Source organism: Pan troglodytes, chromosome 8, assembly GCF_028858775.2.
Source record: "Pan troglodytes isolate AG18354 chromosome 8, NHGRI_mPanTro3-v2.0_pri, whole genome shotgun sequence".
NCBI lineage: Eukaryota > Metazoa > Chordata > Mammalia > Primates > Hominidae > Pan > Pan troglodytes.
In genome coordinates, this window is record NC_072406.2 from 131,937,142 (window position 1) to 131,956,454 (window position 19,313).

General features: G+C 39.3%; 1 protein-coding gene across 4 annotated transcripts in view; it reads right to left on the bottom strand.

Moving 5' to 3' along the window:
• The window catches only part of MCMBP (minichromosome maintenance complex binding protein), a 44,094-nt gene that overhangs the window by 3,069 nt on the left and 21,712 nt on the right, over nucleotides 1-19,313 (bottom strand). The window contains exons 7-14 of one of the 4 annotated variants that reach the window (XM_508075.8): nucleotides 16,506-16,657; nucleotides 14,695-14,795; nucleotides 10,347-10,519; nucleotides 9,551-9,674; nucleotides 7,921-8,038; nucleotides 5,613-5,778; nucleotides 3,985-4,118; nucleotides 2,671-2,835 (exon numbers count right to left, since the gene is read on the bottom strand). In XM_508075.8, coding sequence (XP_508075.4) covers nucleotides 2,671-2,835; nucleotides 3,985-4,118; nucleotides 5,613-5,778; nucleotides 7,921-8,038; nucleotides 9,551-9,674; nucleotides 10,347-10,519; nucleotides 14,695-14,795; nucleotides 16,506-16,657 — 1,133 coding nt within the window. Of the gene's footprint in view, nucleotides 1-2,670; nucleotides 2,836-3,984; nucleotides 4,119-5,612; nucleotides 5,779-7,920; nucleotides 8,039-9,550; nucleotides 9,675-10,340; nucleotides 10,520-14,694; nucleotides 14,796-16,505; nucleotides 16,658-19,313 lie in introns of all 4 variants that reach the window. The other 3 variants (XM_016919495.3, XM_063782185.1, XM_016919496.3) reach the window with 3 other exon arrangements.

The following is a 19,313-nucleotide window of genomic DNA, read 5'->3' on the forward strand; positions in this document are numbered from 1 at the left end:
AAACCCTTAAACGGAAAAGCTAGCTGGGAAATGACATGTCTGTAGAGGGCTCTGAAAACCTTAAGTATGTAACTCCTAGGAACTCAGAAGGCTGCAGACATGCTCAGAGACCTTAACTCCCACCTCTGCATCACCTGGAGGCTCTGTGCGAGCAGGAAATGAAGGCTAAGGCTTGTAAATTGTACGGCTAAGTGTTGAATTGAAGGCTTGCCCCAACTTTTATTTTTATTTATGATTATTATTCACCCTTAGACTGGGAGACTACTTCCCAGCATTTAAGGAAATTTCTTTCCAATCATTAACCACAAAACTAACAGAGCAGAGACTTCAGTGCCCACATGTGACAAAGATACAGACTTTATAGAATTAGTCAAAAAAGTTACTAAACAACCTACCAACGGTAACAAACAGCAACAACAATAAACCCTAGGGAGGTTTAATTTCCAGAGTAACTTCCAAAGCAGAGTTGCCATATTATATAATTTAAAATGTCTGGTTGTGGCTAGATGTGGTGGCTTACACCTGTAATCCCAACACATTGGGAGGCCAAGGTGGGAGGACTACTTGAAGCCAGGAGTTGACCAGCCTAGGCAATAAAGCAAGACCTCATCACTACAAAAAAAAAAAAAAAAAGAAAGAAAAAAGAAAAGAAAAGAAAAAACAAAAAAACAAAACTTTAGTTGGGCATGGTGGTGCACACCTATGGTCCCAGCTACTGAGGCAAGAGGATCACTTGAGCCCAGCAGTTTAAGGCTGCAGTGAGCTGTGGCTGTGCTACTTACTATTCCAGCCTGGGTGATACAGTGAGACCCCACTGACCAAATAAAATGTCTGGTTTTCAACAAAAAAGTACAAAGAAACCAGAAGGTATGGCTCACACTTTGGGGATAAGGGAGTCAGTAGAAAACTGTCCCAGAGGAAACTCAAACATTAGACAAAAAGACACTAAATTGGCTATTTTAAACATTCAAAGAAATAAAGGAAACCACATAAAAAGAACTTCAGGAAAATATGAGAATCACCAAATAGAGAGTATCAATAAAAAGAGAGAAATAATTTTTTAGAAGAAGGAAATAAAAATTCTGGAGTTGAAAAATATAGTAAAAATTCTCTAGAGGTGCTCAGATTTGATCAGGCAGAAGAAAATCACTGAATTTGAAGATAAGTTCACTGAGATTAGTCTAAGAAACAGAACAAAAAAAGAAGAATGAGGGAAAATGAACAGAGCCTTGAAGATCTGTGGGATACCATTAAATGCACCATCAGATACACAGTGGGAGTGTCAGAAGGAGAGCAGAGAGAAATGAGGCAGAAAGAAACATGGCCAAAACCTTCCCAAACTTGTTGAAAACTTCCCCAAAATATGAATTATTCTGCACCTCCAAGAAGCTCAACAAACTCCATGTAGGATAAACTCAGAGATCCACACATAGACACATCATAGTCAAAACTGTCAAAAGCCACAAAATCTTGAAAGCAGTGACAGAAAAATGACTCAGTGCGTACAAAGGATCCTTATCAGAAACTAATTGGCTTCTCAGTAGAAACCAGAGGCCAGAAAGTGGTGGGAGGACATATTCGAAATGATGAGACAAAGACTATAAACCAAGAATTCTACATCCAGCAAAACTAGCCTTAAGGAGAAATTAAGACATTCCCAGATAAACAAAAACTTAAAAGAGGGCTGGGCGAGGTAGCTCACACCTCTAATTCCAGAATTTTGGGAGGCTAAGGAGAGAGGATCACTTGAACCCAGGAGTTTGAGACTAGCCTGGGCAACATAAAGAGATCCCCTATCTGCAAACACACACACACACACACACACACACAAACAAAAAAACCCAAAAAACAGAATTAGCTGGGCACAGTGGCACATGCCTGTGGTCCCAACTACTCAGGAGGCTGAAGTGGGAGGATCGCTTGAGCCTGGGGAGGTTGAGGCTGCAGTGAGCCATGATCACAACACTGCACTCTAGCCTGGATGACACAGCGAGACCCTGTCTCAAAAAAAAAAAAGAATTTGCACAAGTAGACCTGCCATGCAAGAAACACTAAAGACAGTTCTTCAGGCTGAAATGAAAAGACACTAGACAGTAACATGAACCCACATGAGGAAATAAAGGGTGCTGGTAAAAGTGATTGCATAGGCAAATAGAAAAAATAGTACAGAAGTCTTTTCCATTTCTAACTTTTTTCTCTAAAAGACAACTGCAAAAGCAGTAATTCTAAATGTGTTGATGGACATACAATGTACTGAGAGGTAATTGTATGACAGCAGCACAAGGGAGAGGAGAAGGAATGGAATTATAAAGGGGCAAAGTCTTTGTATAATATAATTAAAATGGCATTAGCCACACAAATTTTTTTTAAATTAAAAATAACTAAACAAACTGGCATTAATCCCTAATAGATGATTATACTAACATGTTAAGTTTATCCCCCGAAGACAACTACTAAGAAAATAACTTTAAGAAACTTCAAGGGATTAAAATGGGACACTGGAAAATACCTATTTCAAACAAAAAGACAATAATGGAGTAACAGAGGAATAAAAAAAGACATGACAGAAAACAAATAGCAAAATTACCTTATCAGTCATTATGGTAAATGTAAATTGGTTACATACTGCAATTCAACACAGGGAAATCCTTTATTTTAACCTAGACATACCTTGGTTATTTCATCAGATATGCTATATTCCAAGAATCTCAAAAGGGTTAGATAAATGCGGAATTTGTTCAGCACGGAAGGCAGCACCGCTGAGAGAAGGCTGTTCATGTACTCCTCCATGTTTGGTGGAATTAGCTGGGGCTGTAAGTGAATCTGGCAGTCTGCCTGAAAAGAGAAGGAGTACACTGTATTTTCTGAGTTCCTAAATTAATCTACATTTTTAAAGAAAGATGCATCATCTCTGTCAGCCCCTATAGGAATTAAAAAATTCCACTTATTATTTAGGGGGAGGGAATAATGTTTTTTTTTCTGTGTGTGAGACAGGGTTTTGTCCTGTCACCCAGGCTGGAGTGCAGTGGTGTGATTGCAGCTCACTGCAACCTGCCTCCCAGGCTCAAGTGATCCTCCCACCTCAGCCTCCTTAGTAGTGGGAACACAGGTGCACGCCACCATGCCTGACTAATTTTGGATTTTTTGTAGAGACAAGTTTCGTCCTGTTGTCCAGGCTGGCCTCAAAGTTCTGGGCTCACGCAATCCACCTGCCTTGGCCTCCCAAAGTGCTAGGATTACAGGCGTGAGCCACCGCAGCCAGTGAGCATCTATTTTTAATATTAATTTACATGCTTTATAACTACCTCAGAAATAATTATGAAAGCTTTTTCTTGGTTACTTATGTTTCCTCAATGGTATCAGTAAGCACACAAAAATGTAGCCAACCTCTAAAAAGCAGCTAATTAAAAAGGTCTATCAATACTTGCACACAGAAAACATATCCTTGAGCCATTTCATTCTTAGTCAAAGGCGGTTTCTCATCAATCGCAGGTGAATACTATTATTAAAATGGGAGCATTTCCCATCATCCACAGAATTAAAAGCTCTCTTTACCAGCCACTCTGAAGACATACCAGAGCATTTCACCACAAAGCATGAAAATAACTACCAAGTGACCAAGGACATTTTAAAAGGAACTCTAAAATATTTTTCACATAAGATTAGCAGAAAACAATGGGTCAAAGGTAGCAAGAACAGAAGTCTGGATGTTAAAATCAGGCAATCTCACTATGCTCAGATGTGGGTGTTTCTGCTGCCAACAGCCTTGCTGGTCTCATGACTTGCTGATACCTGAGCTTGGTAGATGTAAGGTTTTCATCCATGGCAGTGCAAAATACTCAATTCCCTTAATGATCAGCAGTCACAGTTTTTTTTTTTTTTTACAACAAATGTAACTTATTAATAAGCGGTACCAAGAAACAGCAAAAATGTAGATATTTTTCCAATGTCAACCTCCCTCCATTTAAAAATGACTCATCATACCGGGAGGAGTGACCTCCCCTCCGAAGTAATGAAAACGTTAATATTGCAGGGGAATTCCATCTGATGGTAGCTGAAGTCATAATCCACCTTCTGCCACGTTATGAGGTTGCTCAGGGCTGTCACATTATGAACACCTACGAAGGCAGGAAAACACTTTCAGTCATTTGACTTTAATCATCTAAACACATCAGTTTTGCTGACACCGATGATGAGCCATGAAGTTTCTACCACTTTTAATAAAGGGTATGAGGCGCTGTCCAGTTTACTAAGCTAAACGTCACTAAGTGTGTAGGCTTACAACAGTCTTGGTCAAGGTAGAACTTTCTTGGGGCAGGGGATACCCCCGCAAATCTAATACCTAGCATCTGGTATGCACCTAGACATAAAATAGTTCCCAAGTATGATTATTTCTAAGTGGTGTATTTACAGGGCGAAACCAAGGAAACACTAAAACTACCTTCATACATAGATCAGCCTAGTGAATTTTACAGATTTTATATTCCCCTTTGCCTTAAACATGCCCAGTCTACCTCATTTTTTCTTCTACCTTTACCTCTTGAGCTGATCGCCAGCAGTGTATTCTTAATTGTCTTCATTTGAGCACTGGTAAACAATCTGCTTTCTTGTGATTTTATAATATATTCCGCAACTGAGGTTAGTGCAAACCATTTGATCTATTATTTCTCAGACATTCTCTGAAAACCATTTACAAACTTTACAACGGGAGGTTAAAAAATAATTAGCCAGGCGTGGTGGCGGGTGCCTGTAGTCCCAGCTACTCGGGAGGCTGAGGCAGGAGAATGGTGTGAACCCGGGAGTTGGAGGCTGCAGTGAGCCAAGATTGGCCACTGCACTCCAGCCTGGGCGACAGAGCAAGACTCCGTCTCAAAACAAAAAAAAAATTCTATTAGATCTTTTCTACACTTCCCTTTTGAGGTATTAGATGACTAAAGGCAAAGCTTCCTCCCATTTCAGCTTTTTAAAAAGCTATTTGGGGCAGGTGCAGTGGCTCACACCTGTAATCCCAGCACTGTGGGAGGCCAAGGCAGGAGGATCACTTGAGCCCAGGAATTCAAGATCAGCTGGGCAACATAGCGAGACCCTGTCTCTACCATTCCTTACACTCACTGAAAAAAAAATTTTAGGTTATATACAACTACGCAAAAGAACCCAACACTGTAGGCCCATGAAGACTGCTCCAGCCATTTGCTGACACAATAAAACTTTTCACCAAAGAACCCTTATGACCCTCAACATCTAATACTACCCTTTATATTACTGCTCCATTATATTAATACTACCCTTTATATTATTGCTCCATTATATATAATATATAAAATATATAATATGATATATATTAAATGAGACATTATATATTATATGATATATATTATATTATGTAAGATATATATCTGTTCCATTGTACTACTTTCAGAATACTATGGCAAAACATAGTTGGTGTATATAATTAGTTTATAACATATGCTTTAATCAAATTCATATGCCAAGCCTTTATCTTACGTTGTTAAATGTGAATTTGTCCATAGATCCTCTTCTAAAAGTTATTCCTAGATCTGGCTTTAGTGCGAAGGAAGTCAGAAATGGAAGAGAAACATCTATGTACGTACCTGGGGTATCCAGCTGCCCCTGTTCCAGGAGAGTCTCATCGATTACAAGGGAAGTATTGCTGGGCAGCTGGAGGAGCCCACTGACCAAGCGATTGGCTGTGTAGTCTTTGTGGGGAATGAATTTCAAATGGTTCATGTTCTCTATAGTCATCTGTAGACGAAAAGACTGCAAAGAGAAATTTTTTAGTGAACAAGAATTTAAGTTTCCCTGTTTTAAGTAAATATGTACTTGGAATTAAACATTGTGTTTCATATGGAAAAAGTGATCTTATAAATTTCTAAGGGAGTAGTGATATGGTTTCTTGAACTCTAGAAGCAAAAATAGTATCTAGATCTTACATTTGAATTTCATCCATTTTATGAGCTACTTTATTCTCAAATGTCTTGTTCAATATTCTTGAAAATCAATTTTAATTTAACCAATGAAACAAATGGTAGATAACTGACATACAAATATTAAATACCCCAAAACCTAACTTCTTTCACCTAACACAAGCTAGCTAGCAAAAAGAAAATGTTAATTTTACTCTTCAAGACAGGGAGAGAAAAGCTTAATTTTCCTCTATATTCTTTGAGTTAAAATTGTATTCATTTATCTTAGACATTTTTGAACAAACTTTTCAGAGAAAAATCAAGGAGCAGAGCACACTGAGCTGTGGATGGACTTGCAGCTCTCAGGAGGTGCCTCCAGGACGCGAGCACCTTCTCACTCAGTGTTTAACGAGTAAGCGAACCATCTATGCTCCTCCTCCAGCTCTTGAGCCACCATTCCCAACACCCTCTGTGCTCTGCCTTATACATCAATCCATTCTTCCATCCCTCCAGCCTGAAACAATGTGGCAGGGATGGAGAAGAGGGTATGGTGGGGGAAGGCTGTCAAGGAAGAGGTAAGATATATTGCGAAAATTTAGAGGAGTTTTGTGTATTACCTCAGTGATTCTAAGAAAACGAGGAGCTTAGGGGTGCTTAAATGACCTACCATGTATTAATTTATTTGTTGGTCTTCTACCTAAACTCTGTGAGGGCAAAGGATCTGTTTCAATAATTCTCAAAATGTGGTCCCGAGAACCCCCAGGGAATTGCTTAAACCCTTTTACAGGGTCAATCAGGTCAAACTCATGCATGGATAAAAGATCCTTTCAATGTGCGAGACTAATGAATTTTACCATAGCAGACTATGGAAAGTTTACGAATAGGATTTCAGATTCCACACTTAACTATCTTTAAGAAAATCTCATGTGGACAGTTTTGGTCTAGTATCAAAGACCACCACCCGGTTATCTGCAAAGGCTATCGAAACCATCCTTCCTTTACCAACTACTTTTCCATCTGTGTGAGGCCAGCTTTCCTTCATATACTTCAACCAAAACCTGAGACTACAATAGACTGAAGGCAGAAGCAGATACAAGCATCCATTGTCTCCTATTAATCCAGACATTGAAGAGATTTGCAAGAATGTAAAACAATGTCACCTTTATCACTAATCATTTTTGGCTTGGGAAAAGTTGTTTTTATAAAAATATTTATATGTAATTTTTTATTTTTAATAGGTGTATTTACTTTATCTTCTAGTTTGGTAAATTAATGATAAATATAATCATAACATGAAAAACAGCTCTTTGAGTATGAACACATTTTTCAGAGTGTAAAGTGAGTCTAAGGAGACTGAGAACTGCTGGTATATTCCAGTCCACTTCTGCTTCTTGAGGGCCTGGACGAGTGTTAGCACTGAGACACTGAATACATTCGGTTCAATAAGGATCTAGTGCACCCTCTTCAATTTCCAAAGAAGTGATCAGTATTTTCAGTCACACAACTAATCAGAAGCAATTCCCCTGTTCCCAAGATCCTACCACCACGCAAATACTGCATTCCAGATACCCTGGCAAATAAAGTGAGCTCAACTTTCCAAACAGGAATTAAAATTGAGGCAATGGAGATAAAGAACTTTATTACCTCAACTAAAAGAATTATGCTCCTACAATTTAGAGTTTATTTAGATTTAAGACTTTAGTGTACAAAAAGGATACCAAATTGGACAAATTGGTATCAACAGAGTGTAATTTTAAGGGAGTTACTACAATTGTTTTGTTAGACTTACAGAAATTTGTGCTTAGGCAAAAAGACAAAAAAAAGTGAAACGTTTAGGGGAACGTACATTTTAAATTATGTAATTTGGCAGGCTTTGTTTCCCCTTAAATAAGATCTATTAAAATCTCTAAGTTAAATATTTGAAGTGAATGAAAGACAGTTAGATGGATTTTTTAAGTGTGCTTAGGTTTATAATACATATTTATATTCATCTTACTGCTGGAACAAGATGTTGAATAATTCGATACAAGTGTTCCGTGAAGGTACTATTCCGTGGGCAACCACTCAAGTTAACTGTAAATTTTCCTAGTGGAAGGACATCTCTTCTTGTATATCTAGAAAAGAAAGAAATCAATCAATAAGATGCTGAAGTGACTTCCTGATTTCTATCAAATAGCGAAGAATAGAAAAATTAGCTTAATATTGTCATTAAAAATAAACCAGAATATTCTGACCAGTTATTTTATCAGAATAACAGCAATAAAAGTAATAGCCAATATTTGTACGTAAGTGCTGCTGGTCACGTGCCAAAGACCGTTCTGAGTATGTAAATGCTTCCTCATTTAACCCCTAACCATTCAGCGGTAGGTGCTGTTGTCTTTGCTTCACAGATGAGAAATCCGAGGCACAGAGATGATAATAAGCAACATGTTCATCTAAACGGAAGCTGACAGAGCTGGGATATGAATCCGGGTAGTTTGGTTCCAGAGCCTGTGCTCTCAACCATTATGTACTACTGTCACAGACTGATTTGAGAAAAGATAAGATTTACAGCACAAAGATGTTTCCTGCAACTTTATAATAGAGAAAAGCTAGGAAAAGCTAACATTTAGGGAAATGGTTACAGTATGGTACAACTGCATAGTGAAATACTTTGCAGCCACTACAAAGTTCATGAAGCATTATGATGGGAAAATGTTTAATATATATCAACTGCTGAAAACAAGACATGCATCTGTGCTTAGAGTGTAACTAAGACCTATGCAAGGATGTATACATATGTAAACAAAAACCAATGAACATGTACCTAAAGGTTAACGGAGGTTCTAAGTGGTGAAATTACAGATGATGTGCATTTTCCTCCTTATGTTCTTGGAACTTGTCAAAGGCCCACACTAGTTTTAAAATGAGAAACAAAGAAATACAGTGGAGTCAAGGGATGCGGTGCTAGTGTCGATGTCCACGTTAAACGTGCACATGACGTGGGCGCCTTGGGATGTATAAACAGAGCGTTCAGAATGCAAAAGGGATAAAACAGCTCATTTTACTCATCAGCCAGGTCCTTTATCTCAGGGGTCCCCAACGCCCAGGCCGTGGACCAGTACTGGTTCATGGCCTGTTAGGAACCAGGCCACAACATAGGAGGTGAGGGGTGGATGAGTGGGCATTACCGCCTGAGTTCCGCCTCCTGTCAGATCAGCAGTGGCATCAGACTCTCACAGGAGCGCGAACCCTATTGTGAACTGCACATTTGTGTGTTCCCTATGAGAATCTAACTAATGCCTGATGTTCTGAGGTGGAACGGTTTCATACTGAAACCATTCCCACTCCGGTCCATGGAAAAATGGTCTTCCATGAAATGGGTCCTTGGTGCCTAAAAGGTTGGGGACCACTGCTTTATCTGATTTTGGCTCTAAAATTTAAGGGGACATAATCAAAATGCTAAATGTGAAACTGTGAGAAAAGGAATTTGTCTGTGATTTGGTATAACAGTTAACACTGAACAGATAAAAACCATGTGATGAAGCCCAATAAGGAAAACACACAAATGACACCAGCAATCTTCCCGCTCTTCCACTTCCACACACACCAAACTCCCCTAATTCCCACCAGGATACAGCACTTACACTGTGGAGATGAGATGTAATATAAGGTATTCAGCAGCCAAACTATCCCCCAGAAGGGCATGAGTAAGGAACCCAAGAAGTTCTGCTCTGACTGGAGACAATTCGGACATGAAACTTGAAACAACTGAAGGAGAAAGGAAGACCTGATTCAGGACACACACTCCAGTTCCTCTCAAGTGTCTTAGGTAAAAAATAACTACGTGAGCAAAGCACAATTCAGCAGACAGTAAGTAAAGCTTAACATATCCGTCAGTAAGTGATGCTAATCTTAAAAATAAGGCAGTTTGCATCCTCCTTTTTTTTTTTTTTTTTTTTGAGACCAAGTTTTGCTCTTTTTGCCTAGCCTGGAGTGCAATGGCGCCATCTCAGCTCACCGCAACCTCTGCCTCCAGTTCAAGTGATTCTCCTGCCTCAGCCTCCCGAGTAGCTGGGATTACAGGCACACGCCACCACACCTGGCTAATTTTGTATTTTTAGTAGAGCCAGGGTTTCACTATATTGGCCAGGCTAGTCTCGAACTCCTGACCTCAGGTGATCCACCCACCTCGGCCTCCTAAAGTGCTAAGATTACAGGCGTGAGCCACTGCACCCAGCCTTGTATACTCTTTTGTCCTCATTTCAGTGAAGAGAATTAATGTAAGAGAAAAATGGGGCAACGAGAGAGAGATTACTGAAAACACTTATTGTGAGGAATGAAGACCTGACTCTCAATTCCACTATGAGCACGTTACAGGCAGCTCTGGACACACTGAGGCTAACAGTCGATAGTTGACTAGGCTGTAACACTTACACTTACAGGTTTTGCTCTCCTCTTTGTTAAGGCAGGCAGGCAATAATGGGTTGATGTGTTGCAACTTCTGGGCTAAGATCACATGAATTCTTGGCACTAATGAAGCAGGAGGACTGTGTACTCTCTGCTCCTCTGCTGTGTCTGTGCACTCCATCGGATCCAGCAGTGCAGAGGCATCCCTGTGGAGAGATGATAAAGTTTCAATTTAGAGAGACATCAATTGCACAGATGCAAGAATAATGTGCATCTTGGAAAACAAAATTAGAGTTAAAGCCAAGAATATTTCCACCTGTACATCTCCTTAAAGAACAGAAAGTGGCCTCTCATTCTAAAGTGTTACATCACACAGACTTCAGGCTTGTTAAGACATATCATGAAATAATGCATTTATTCAATTTTTCAAGAACGGTATTTTTATTTTTATTTTTTTTTGGATGGAGTCTCACTGTGTTGCCCAGGCTAGAGTGCAGTGATGCGATCTTAGCTCATTGCAACCTTTGCCTCCTGGGTTCAAGCGATTCTCATGCCTCAGCCTCCTGAGTAGCTGAGATTACAGGTGCACACCACCATGCCTGGCTAATTTTTGTATTTTTAGTAGAGACAGGGTTTCACTATGTTGGCCAGGCTGGTCTCGAACTCCTGACCTCAAGTGATCTGCCTGCCTTGGCCTCTCAAAGTGCTGGGATTACAGGCGTGAGCCACCATGCCTGGCCAGAAACAATAATATTTGTTATTCAGCACTTCAATAAATGGAATGTAGGATGTCACTCATAAGGCTATTTCAAAACACAGGTACTCCTTGAACTATTGGCCGGGACATCGAATACTTGACAGCAGATCTCAAAAACTGGGGTCTTTTTCTCAAAAGCCATCTGGTATCTATTATTCAGCGTGTGGAGAATCCATTCATCTCTTATCTTGCTAATTGTTTTTCCTAAATTTAATTCTTACACGATCCCTCGAAGACTGAGTAGACAAGCAATGAAAGTATGAATTTTTCAGACTTGCTAAATAAATCTGCAGAGGATAGATTTGTGAGACGACCGAAACAAATGGCTAATCTTTTAGATCTTGACTTTATAGAATCTATAGACACTGAAGTAATAAATTCATACTCCTGTATTTTTTAATACAAGCATAATAACCTTTTCCATAGTACGTACCATGTGACAGACAACGTTCAATGCCTTACACGTACAAATTCACCAAAACCTCACATCTACCCTTATTTACAATGAGGAAACCAAGCCCAAGGTGACATAGCTAGTAAGTGGCCAAGTCAGGACTCCAACCCAGGCTGCCTGTCTGTGCTCTTAACCTCTGTGATGGTTAATACTTTGTCAATCTGACTGGATTGAAGGATGAAAATTATTGTTCCTGGGTGTGTCTGTGAGGGTGCTGCCAAAGGAGATTAACATTGAGTCAGCGGGCTGGGAGAGGCAGACCCACCCTCAGTCTGGGTGGGCAGCATCTAATCAGCTGCCAGCATAAAGGCAGGCATGTAAAGAGCAGACTGGCTGAGTCTTCCGGCCTCCACCTTTTTCTCATGCTGGATGCTTCCTGCCCTCAAACATCAGACTCCAAGTTCTTCAGCTTTTGGACTCTTGGACCTACACCAGTGGTTCACCAGGAGCTCTTAGGCCTTCAGCCACCGACTGAAGCCTGCACTGGTGGCTTCCCTACTTTTGAGATTTTGGGACTCAGGCTGGCTTTCTTGCTCCCCAGCCTATTGTGGGATTTTACCTTGTGATCATGTGAGTCATTCTCCTAATAAACTCCCCTTCATATATTCATCTATCCTATCAGTTCTGACCCTTTAGAGACCCCTAATACAACCTCTAAACTAAACTACATCAATAGTGAAGTAACTAAAGCAGGAAAGTCATCACAATCAGAAATTGCCAAGATGAACAATCTCATATACTATTATTAAGGGATGGTTAAGCTTATTTAAAGTTGTCTAAAATTTTTGTTTTGTACCATTTTTTTTTAACTGTGAAAAATGTTAAGTTCATCCTACACAGAAACTAAGATGATTAATGTCCGGTATTCAACAAGAGGACTCTGGTGTAGATGAGGGACATCAGCCCTTGCTTTTGGCAATCTCAAAACAAAACAAAAATGAATGAGGAAGATCTAGATTTCCAAGATATGTTGTTAATAAAAAAAATTAAACAGTGTAAGAGTATATATACCATGTTATCTTTTATAGAAGAAAAAGGTAGAAATAAAATGTATACGTATCTTCATATTTTTGTAAAAAAATAAATACAGGAAGGATAAACCAGAAACTGTGGTTCCCTAAGGAGGCTGGGTGGGAACAGACAGCAGGAATGGGGATAGCCGAGAATGACACCTCTGAGAATCTTTCTAAGTAAAATAAATAATGAAATCACACTGAAGGGGAAGAAAAGTTACCTGAGTAACTGGAACATAGCTCTGACTACACAGCTGCATTCTAAAATAAAAATGAACTGGAAATGTATTGAACTCTAATTACCAGGTTTCTGTTTTGTAGTGGTATGGGTTACCAATTCTGAAATTCCCTTCTGTATATGGTAGAAATGGGGAAACGACAGATTGTGAATAATAGGAATCAAATTTGTTAGAAAAGGAAGTCATAAATATAGAAAGGAGAACAACTAGAACATGTGACTCCTGCTGTGCTGAACTGTAATCAGAAATATGAACCCATGGTTTTTCACAGACATTAGAAATACACAAAACATGCATGTGAGTGTATATGTGTGCATTTAAATGTGGGTGCGTATATATGTATCCATATGCTGCATGTATCCTAGCTCTGTCTACTTTAAGGGCCTAGATGCAAATCTAATCCAGTACCAACGAGCACATCTAGGACTCAGATCTTCAAAGCATACGATGAAGCTGCAACAGCTTAATATGCCAGAAAATAAATGTTAAAAAATAACATCATCTCAAAAAAAGGACCCGGCACCTGCTTAAAGTGGCTCCCACTAGCCAAATCTGGGAAAATTTGGGTCTCGAAATAAAATAATGATATTAACATTGAATAAAATCAGAATCTATTAGTCCATACTAAATATAGGTAAATACATTACTTGAATAAACAAATGGAAGAGGTATCTTTTATAGTAGAATGCCAATAAATAAATGTACTGCGTTAGAAAATTGCCAACAAATAACTGATTCAAGCAAGAATCATCAATGAATGCTAAAATAAATTGGTGAAAGTTTAATGAGAAACTGGATATTTATGTCCCCAAGTACCTTCCTCCAAGTTACCTGTCAATTACAAAGTGAGAAATGTAACTTTACAGAAGAGACATCTGGAAGTCACCACCTTAACCAACTAATGAAAATTAACCTCACCAGTAAAGGGACAAACTGACATCGCATGCCTCCTGCTGTAACATACTGAGGATACATCAATTCTGTAATATTCCTGCCAAAAATGCAAAACATTGAGTCTAACCATGAGGAAACAAGTAACTGGTAACTGGCTTACACTCTTCAAAAGCATCAAGGCTGTCTGCTCTCTACCACATGAGAAGACAGCCATCTGCAAACCAGGAAGTGGGCCCTCACTAGAAACCAGATCTGCTGGGAACTTGATTTTGGACTTCCCAGCCTCCAGAACTACTGGAAGACATATATTTCTGTTGTTTAAGGAAAAAAAAAAAGTGGCAAGACCATGAAAGACAAAGGCTGACTGTTTCAGATTGAACTCTAGTTATTTAGGTTTATGTTTTGTAAAGGTATGAGTGAACAATTCTGAAATTCCCTTCTCTATGTTGTAAAAATGTGCAAATGATAAGATTGTGAAAAATGGGAATCAAGTTTAAGAGAGTTACACTAATACAGAAAGGAGAACAAGCAGAACGACACCTGTGGTGCTGAACTGGAATCAGAAATACAGTATGAACTCAGTAGAAACAGAGAATGAGCGAGATTCTGAACCCTGGACTGGGGGATGCAGAAGGGAGACGTGTAAGAAAGAACATGATTAAGACAATTAGTGAAATTAAGTATAGATTGTGGATTAGTGTATTGTATATTTGTGGCAAATTTCCTAGTTTTGATACCTGTACTCTAATTATATATGAGAAAGTCAGTACTCTTAGGAAATGTTGACAAGCAGTTAGGGGTAAAAGGGCTTGATTTCTGCAACATACTTTCAAGTGTTTCAGAAAAATGTGTGCATAGATAGAGAGCACAAATGAATGACAAAACACATGGGGTGCAAGTGTTTACAACTGGTACATCTGGTAAAAAGGGAAAAGGGAGTTCTTTAAAACCATCCTGTAACTCTCCTGAAAACTTGAAATTATATAAAAATAAAGGAGACCAAAAAAAGAGCACACAGACTCACCTTTCATCATTATTCAGTATACTCAGCACAGGATCCACAGACAGTATGCCATATAGCTCAAGAATGTCATTTACTTTGAAACAATCCCAATCTTCATAAACCTAACAAGAGACCACATGAAATCACACTGTTAGAACAGACACAAAGCTTAAGATATTAGTCTTGAAGTACCAATATCTTGGAATTTTAGATCAGGAAATAGACCTTAAAGCAAGTCCTTTACTTTATAAATTTTTATAAATTGAGACCAAGAGTCATTCTGCTAGTTAGCAAATAAGTGAAAAACCAAAACACAGGATGCCTAACTTCCAGACTAATGTCTGTTTTCAATATACCACAGTACTACAAAAAAAAAGGCTTTTCCTAAAATTAAAAAAAGCCTTTTCCCAAAGGCTGACAGTTAAAACTAGAACTGTGTACTATTTCAAAACCTATTAAACCACACCAAGAAAAGGAAAAAACAAAAACAAGATGATTAACTTTGCATTTATTCATAAACTGCAACATCGGATTAACACAAAACTTGGAATGGCCAGAAGATTTTTCACAATTAAAAAAAAAAAAAAAACCTTTCAAAATTGTCTGTCATGATGGACTTAGTAATAGTCAAGGCCATTTACTGATTAGACCTGGTAGAAGCAAGGCAGGGGAAAAAATAGTAATTTTGGTCCCTGTGCCATATGACTTAAGTGTCATTTCAGTTAAAACCACTGAGAATCTGGGTGCAGTGACTCACCCCTGGAATCCCAGAACTTTGGGAGGCTGAGGTGGGTGGGTCACTTGAGGTCAGGAGTTCGAGACCAGCCTGGCCAACATAGTGAAACCCCATCTCTACGAAAAATATAAAGAACGAGCTGGGTGTGGTGGTGCATGCCTGTAATCTCAGCTACTCAGGAGGCTGAGGCACGAGAATTGCCTGAACCCAGGAGGTAGAAGTTGCAGTGAGCCGAGATCGTGCCACTGCACACCAGCCTGGACAAGAGAGTGAGACTGCCTCAAAAAAACAAAACAAAAAAACCCCCCAAAAACAAAAAAACCCAAAATGCACAAAGAATAAGGATAGAAATCCTTAACAATCATTTCTGAACCTCTATCACTTGCTCATTTATCAGGATCAAAACACTAGCATAAGTAAGATGGAAGAACAAACTATTAAAAGTTTTCTTCCTTCTGTTTTATTTTAAATATAAGTGAGAAATAGGTTTTGCTGAGAGAAGGAAGAAGACAAAAATGAAGAAGATATTATGTTAGAAATGATACAGGAAGGGAACAGACATAATTTAAAAGTTGTTCTGCTTCTGCATTTGAGATGTTCTTCGATTCTTTTAACTTGTTAGCTTACATGCAAAAGGAACGTGCAGGTGTGATTAAATTAATAACCTTGAAATGGGGGGGATTATCCTCGATTAACTGGCTGGGCCCCATGTAATCACACGGATTCTTAAAATTGGGGAAACTTTCCTGGTTGTGGTCAGATGAGATGTCAACATGAAAAAAATGGTCAGACAAATGCAATGTTGCTGGCTATGAATATGGAAGAAGGAGCCATAAGGCCAAGGAAATTCTCCCTTAGGGGCTCCGAGAAAGGAATGTAGCCCTGCTGGCACCTCGAGTTTACCCCAGTGAGACCATGTTGGATTTCTGACCTAAAGCCTGTAAGATGATAAACTTTTGCTGCTTTAGGCTATTAAATTTGCAGTGATTTGCTATAGCTAGCCCAGCACAAGGAAACAAATGCAAATGCTCAGACACTAAGCTACTTTCTGAGACACATAACATTTCAGTGTTGGATCTACGAAAGGTTTTATTACCTTCACAAGGCATGCAGGGCCCTTCTCTCCTGGCAATGGAAAATTCAAATCAAAAGGAGAAGACAAGTTCAGAGAGTTCAGCTGTTGCCCAGTAGAAGCTTCAGTTTCTAAACGTTTTGGCTCTCCACACCATTGAAGACCACCAACACTCCCTAAATTCAAAGGATAGCATTGCACTTAGTCATTTCTAAGGCCTCCTGGAGAAAAAGAACATTCCATAAGTGCCTTTCAAGTTTGATATACGTGATGCTTCTGAGCTTGCAAAGTTCAAGTTGTTACAGTTTTTAAGGAAACAGCACATACTAACAAAGTCTTTTGTTTGATCTGTAAGAGGACAAAGATAAACATGAAGATCTAAAAATTTTACTTTTTTTTCCCTTACTGTAAGATATCAACAAATTCCTCCCATCAAATCTCATGTATAACCAGTTTCAAAAGTTGATTTGCAATATGGTTACTTTGACATCTTTGATTTAAGGAATACATGGTCTATCGACAGCAAAACTCCTTGGTAGAACATACTTTTTCTATTAATTAAGCAGAATAAAACCATACAGCAATAAATTAATTTACCAAATACTTATTAATATCCAGTATGTACCAGGAATCAAACCAGTTGTTGGGGATATACAGGTCATTAAAAGAATAACCCCAACTCCTGAAGTAGTTACACTTTAGGGCTGATAACATGAGAATCAAATTATAGCCTGCCATACCACGAAACACCACTCAGCAATAAAAGGGACAAACTACTGATACATGCAACAATTGGGATGGATCTCAAGGGAATTGTGCTGAAGAAAAGACAATCCCCAAAGTTTATGTAATATACAATTCCATTCTTAAAATGACAAAATTATGAGAGATGGAGAAGAGACCAGTGGTTGCTAGGGTCTAGAGACTTCTGGTGACGGAGGAGGCAGGAGAGTGGTAGTTAGGAGCATAAAAGGGCAACATGAGAGATCTGGGTAATGAAATATTCCCGATTTTAACTGTGGTGGTGGTCACATGAATCTACCTATGCGATAAAACTGCAAAGAACAGGCCAGCTGCAGTGGCTCAAGCCTGTAATCCCAGCACTTTGGGAGGCTGAGGCAGGTGGATCATGAGGTCAGGAGATTGAGACCATCCTGGCTAACACGGTGAAACCCCGTCTCTACTAAAAATACAAAAAATTAGCCAGGCGCAGTGATGGGGGCCTGTAGTCCCAGCTACTTGGGAGGCTGAGGCAGGAGAATGGCGTGAACCTGGGAGGCGGAGCTTGCAGTGAGCAGAGATTGCACCACTGCACTCCAGTCTGGGTGACAGAGCAAGACTCCGTCTAAAAAAAAAAAAAAAAAGGAAAAAAAATGATTGTATCAATATCCACTTCCTGGTTATGACATTCTACTATAATTACGTAAGGTGTTACCACTGGGGGAAGTAGAGGCTAAAAGGCATACAAGATCTTTCTGTTTTTTTTGTTTTTGTTTTTTTTTGAGACAGAGTCTCACCCTGTCACCCAGGCTGGAGCATGGTGGCGATCAGCGCTCACTGCAACCTTCGCCTCCCGGGTTCAAGCAATTCTCCTGCCTCAGTCTCCTAAGTAGCTGGGATTACAGGCGTGCACCACCATGCCCAGCTAATTTTTGTATTTTTAGTAGAGATGGGGTTTCACCATGTTTGCCAGACTGGAACTCCTGACCTCAAGTGATGTGCCTGCCTCGGCCTCCTGAAGGGCTGGGATTATAGGTGTGAGCCACCGCAACCAGCCTCTCTGTATTATTTCTTACAACTGCATGTAAGTCTATACTGTGTCAAAATAAAAAGTTTAAAAATATGTATAGCCTGAAACATTGACTAAACACCAACAAGTGTTACTTTATATAAATAAAGTACTCAAATGCATAAAAAGCCTGCATTAAGACATTCAAACAAGAATGGTAAGAAATAAAAAGTAGCATCAACTGCTTAAGTGATAAGAGAATTAACATATTTCCTGGACTTAAATACACACTCGAATATATTACAATATATAAGTTACTATGATATTTATTTGAGATGGAGTCTCTCTGTCACTCTGGCTGGAGTGCAATGGCATGATCTCAGCTCACTGCAACCTCCGCCCCTCTGGGTTCAAGTGATTCTACTGCCTTAGCCTCCCAAACAGCTGGGATTACAGGCGCCTGCCACCATGCCTGGCTAATTTTTGTATTTTTAGTAGAGATGGGGTTTCGCCATGCTGTCCAGGCTAGATGATAGACCATTAATTTTAATATATTCTGGGGATCGGTGGAGAAAAAGAATACTACGACATTTATATGTATTTATAGTAAAACATTCCAATTTTAAACACATTAAAATATATCTTAGCATTAAGAAAATCTGGAAATATCAATTTATAAAGTAGAGTAATATAAGGGTAAATAAAATTCATTAGTAAATCCCTGTTTACCACTGACTGTTAAATTTGCCTTGGCCAGGCACGGTGGCTCATGCCTGTAATCCCAGAACTTTGGGAGGCCGAGGCAAGTGGATCATCTGATGTCGGGAGCCCAAGACCAGCCTGACCAACATGGAGAAACCCCGTCTCTACTAAAAATACAAAATTAGCCAGGCGTGGTGGCGCATGCCTGTAATTCCAGCTACTCAGGAGGCTGAGGCAGGAGAATTGCTTGAACCCAAGAGGCGGAGCTTGCAGTGAGCCAAGATCGTGCCACTGCAATCCAGCCACTGCAACAAGAGCAAAACTCTGTCTCAAAAAAAAAAAAAAAAAGCCTTCTCTACCCAATCTTGCAGATAGTAAATGACCAGACTGATTTGTTTTGC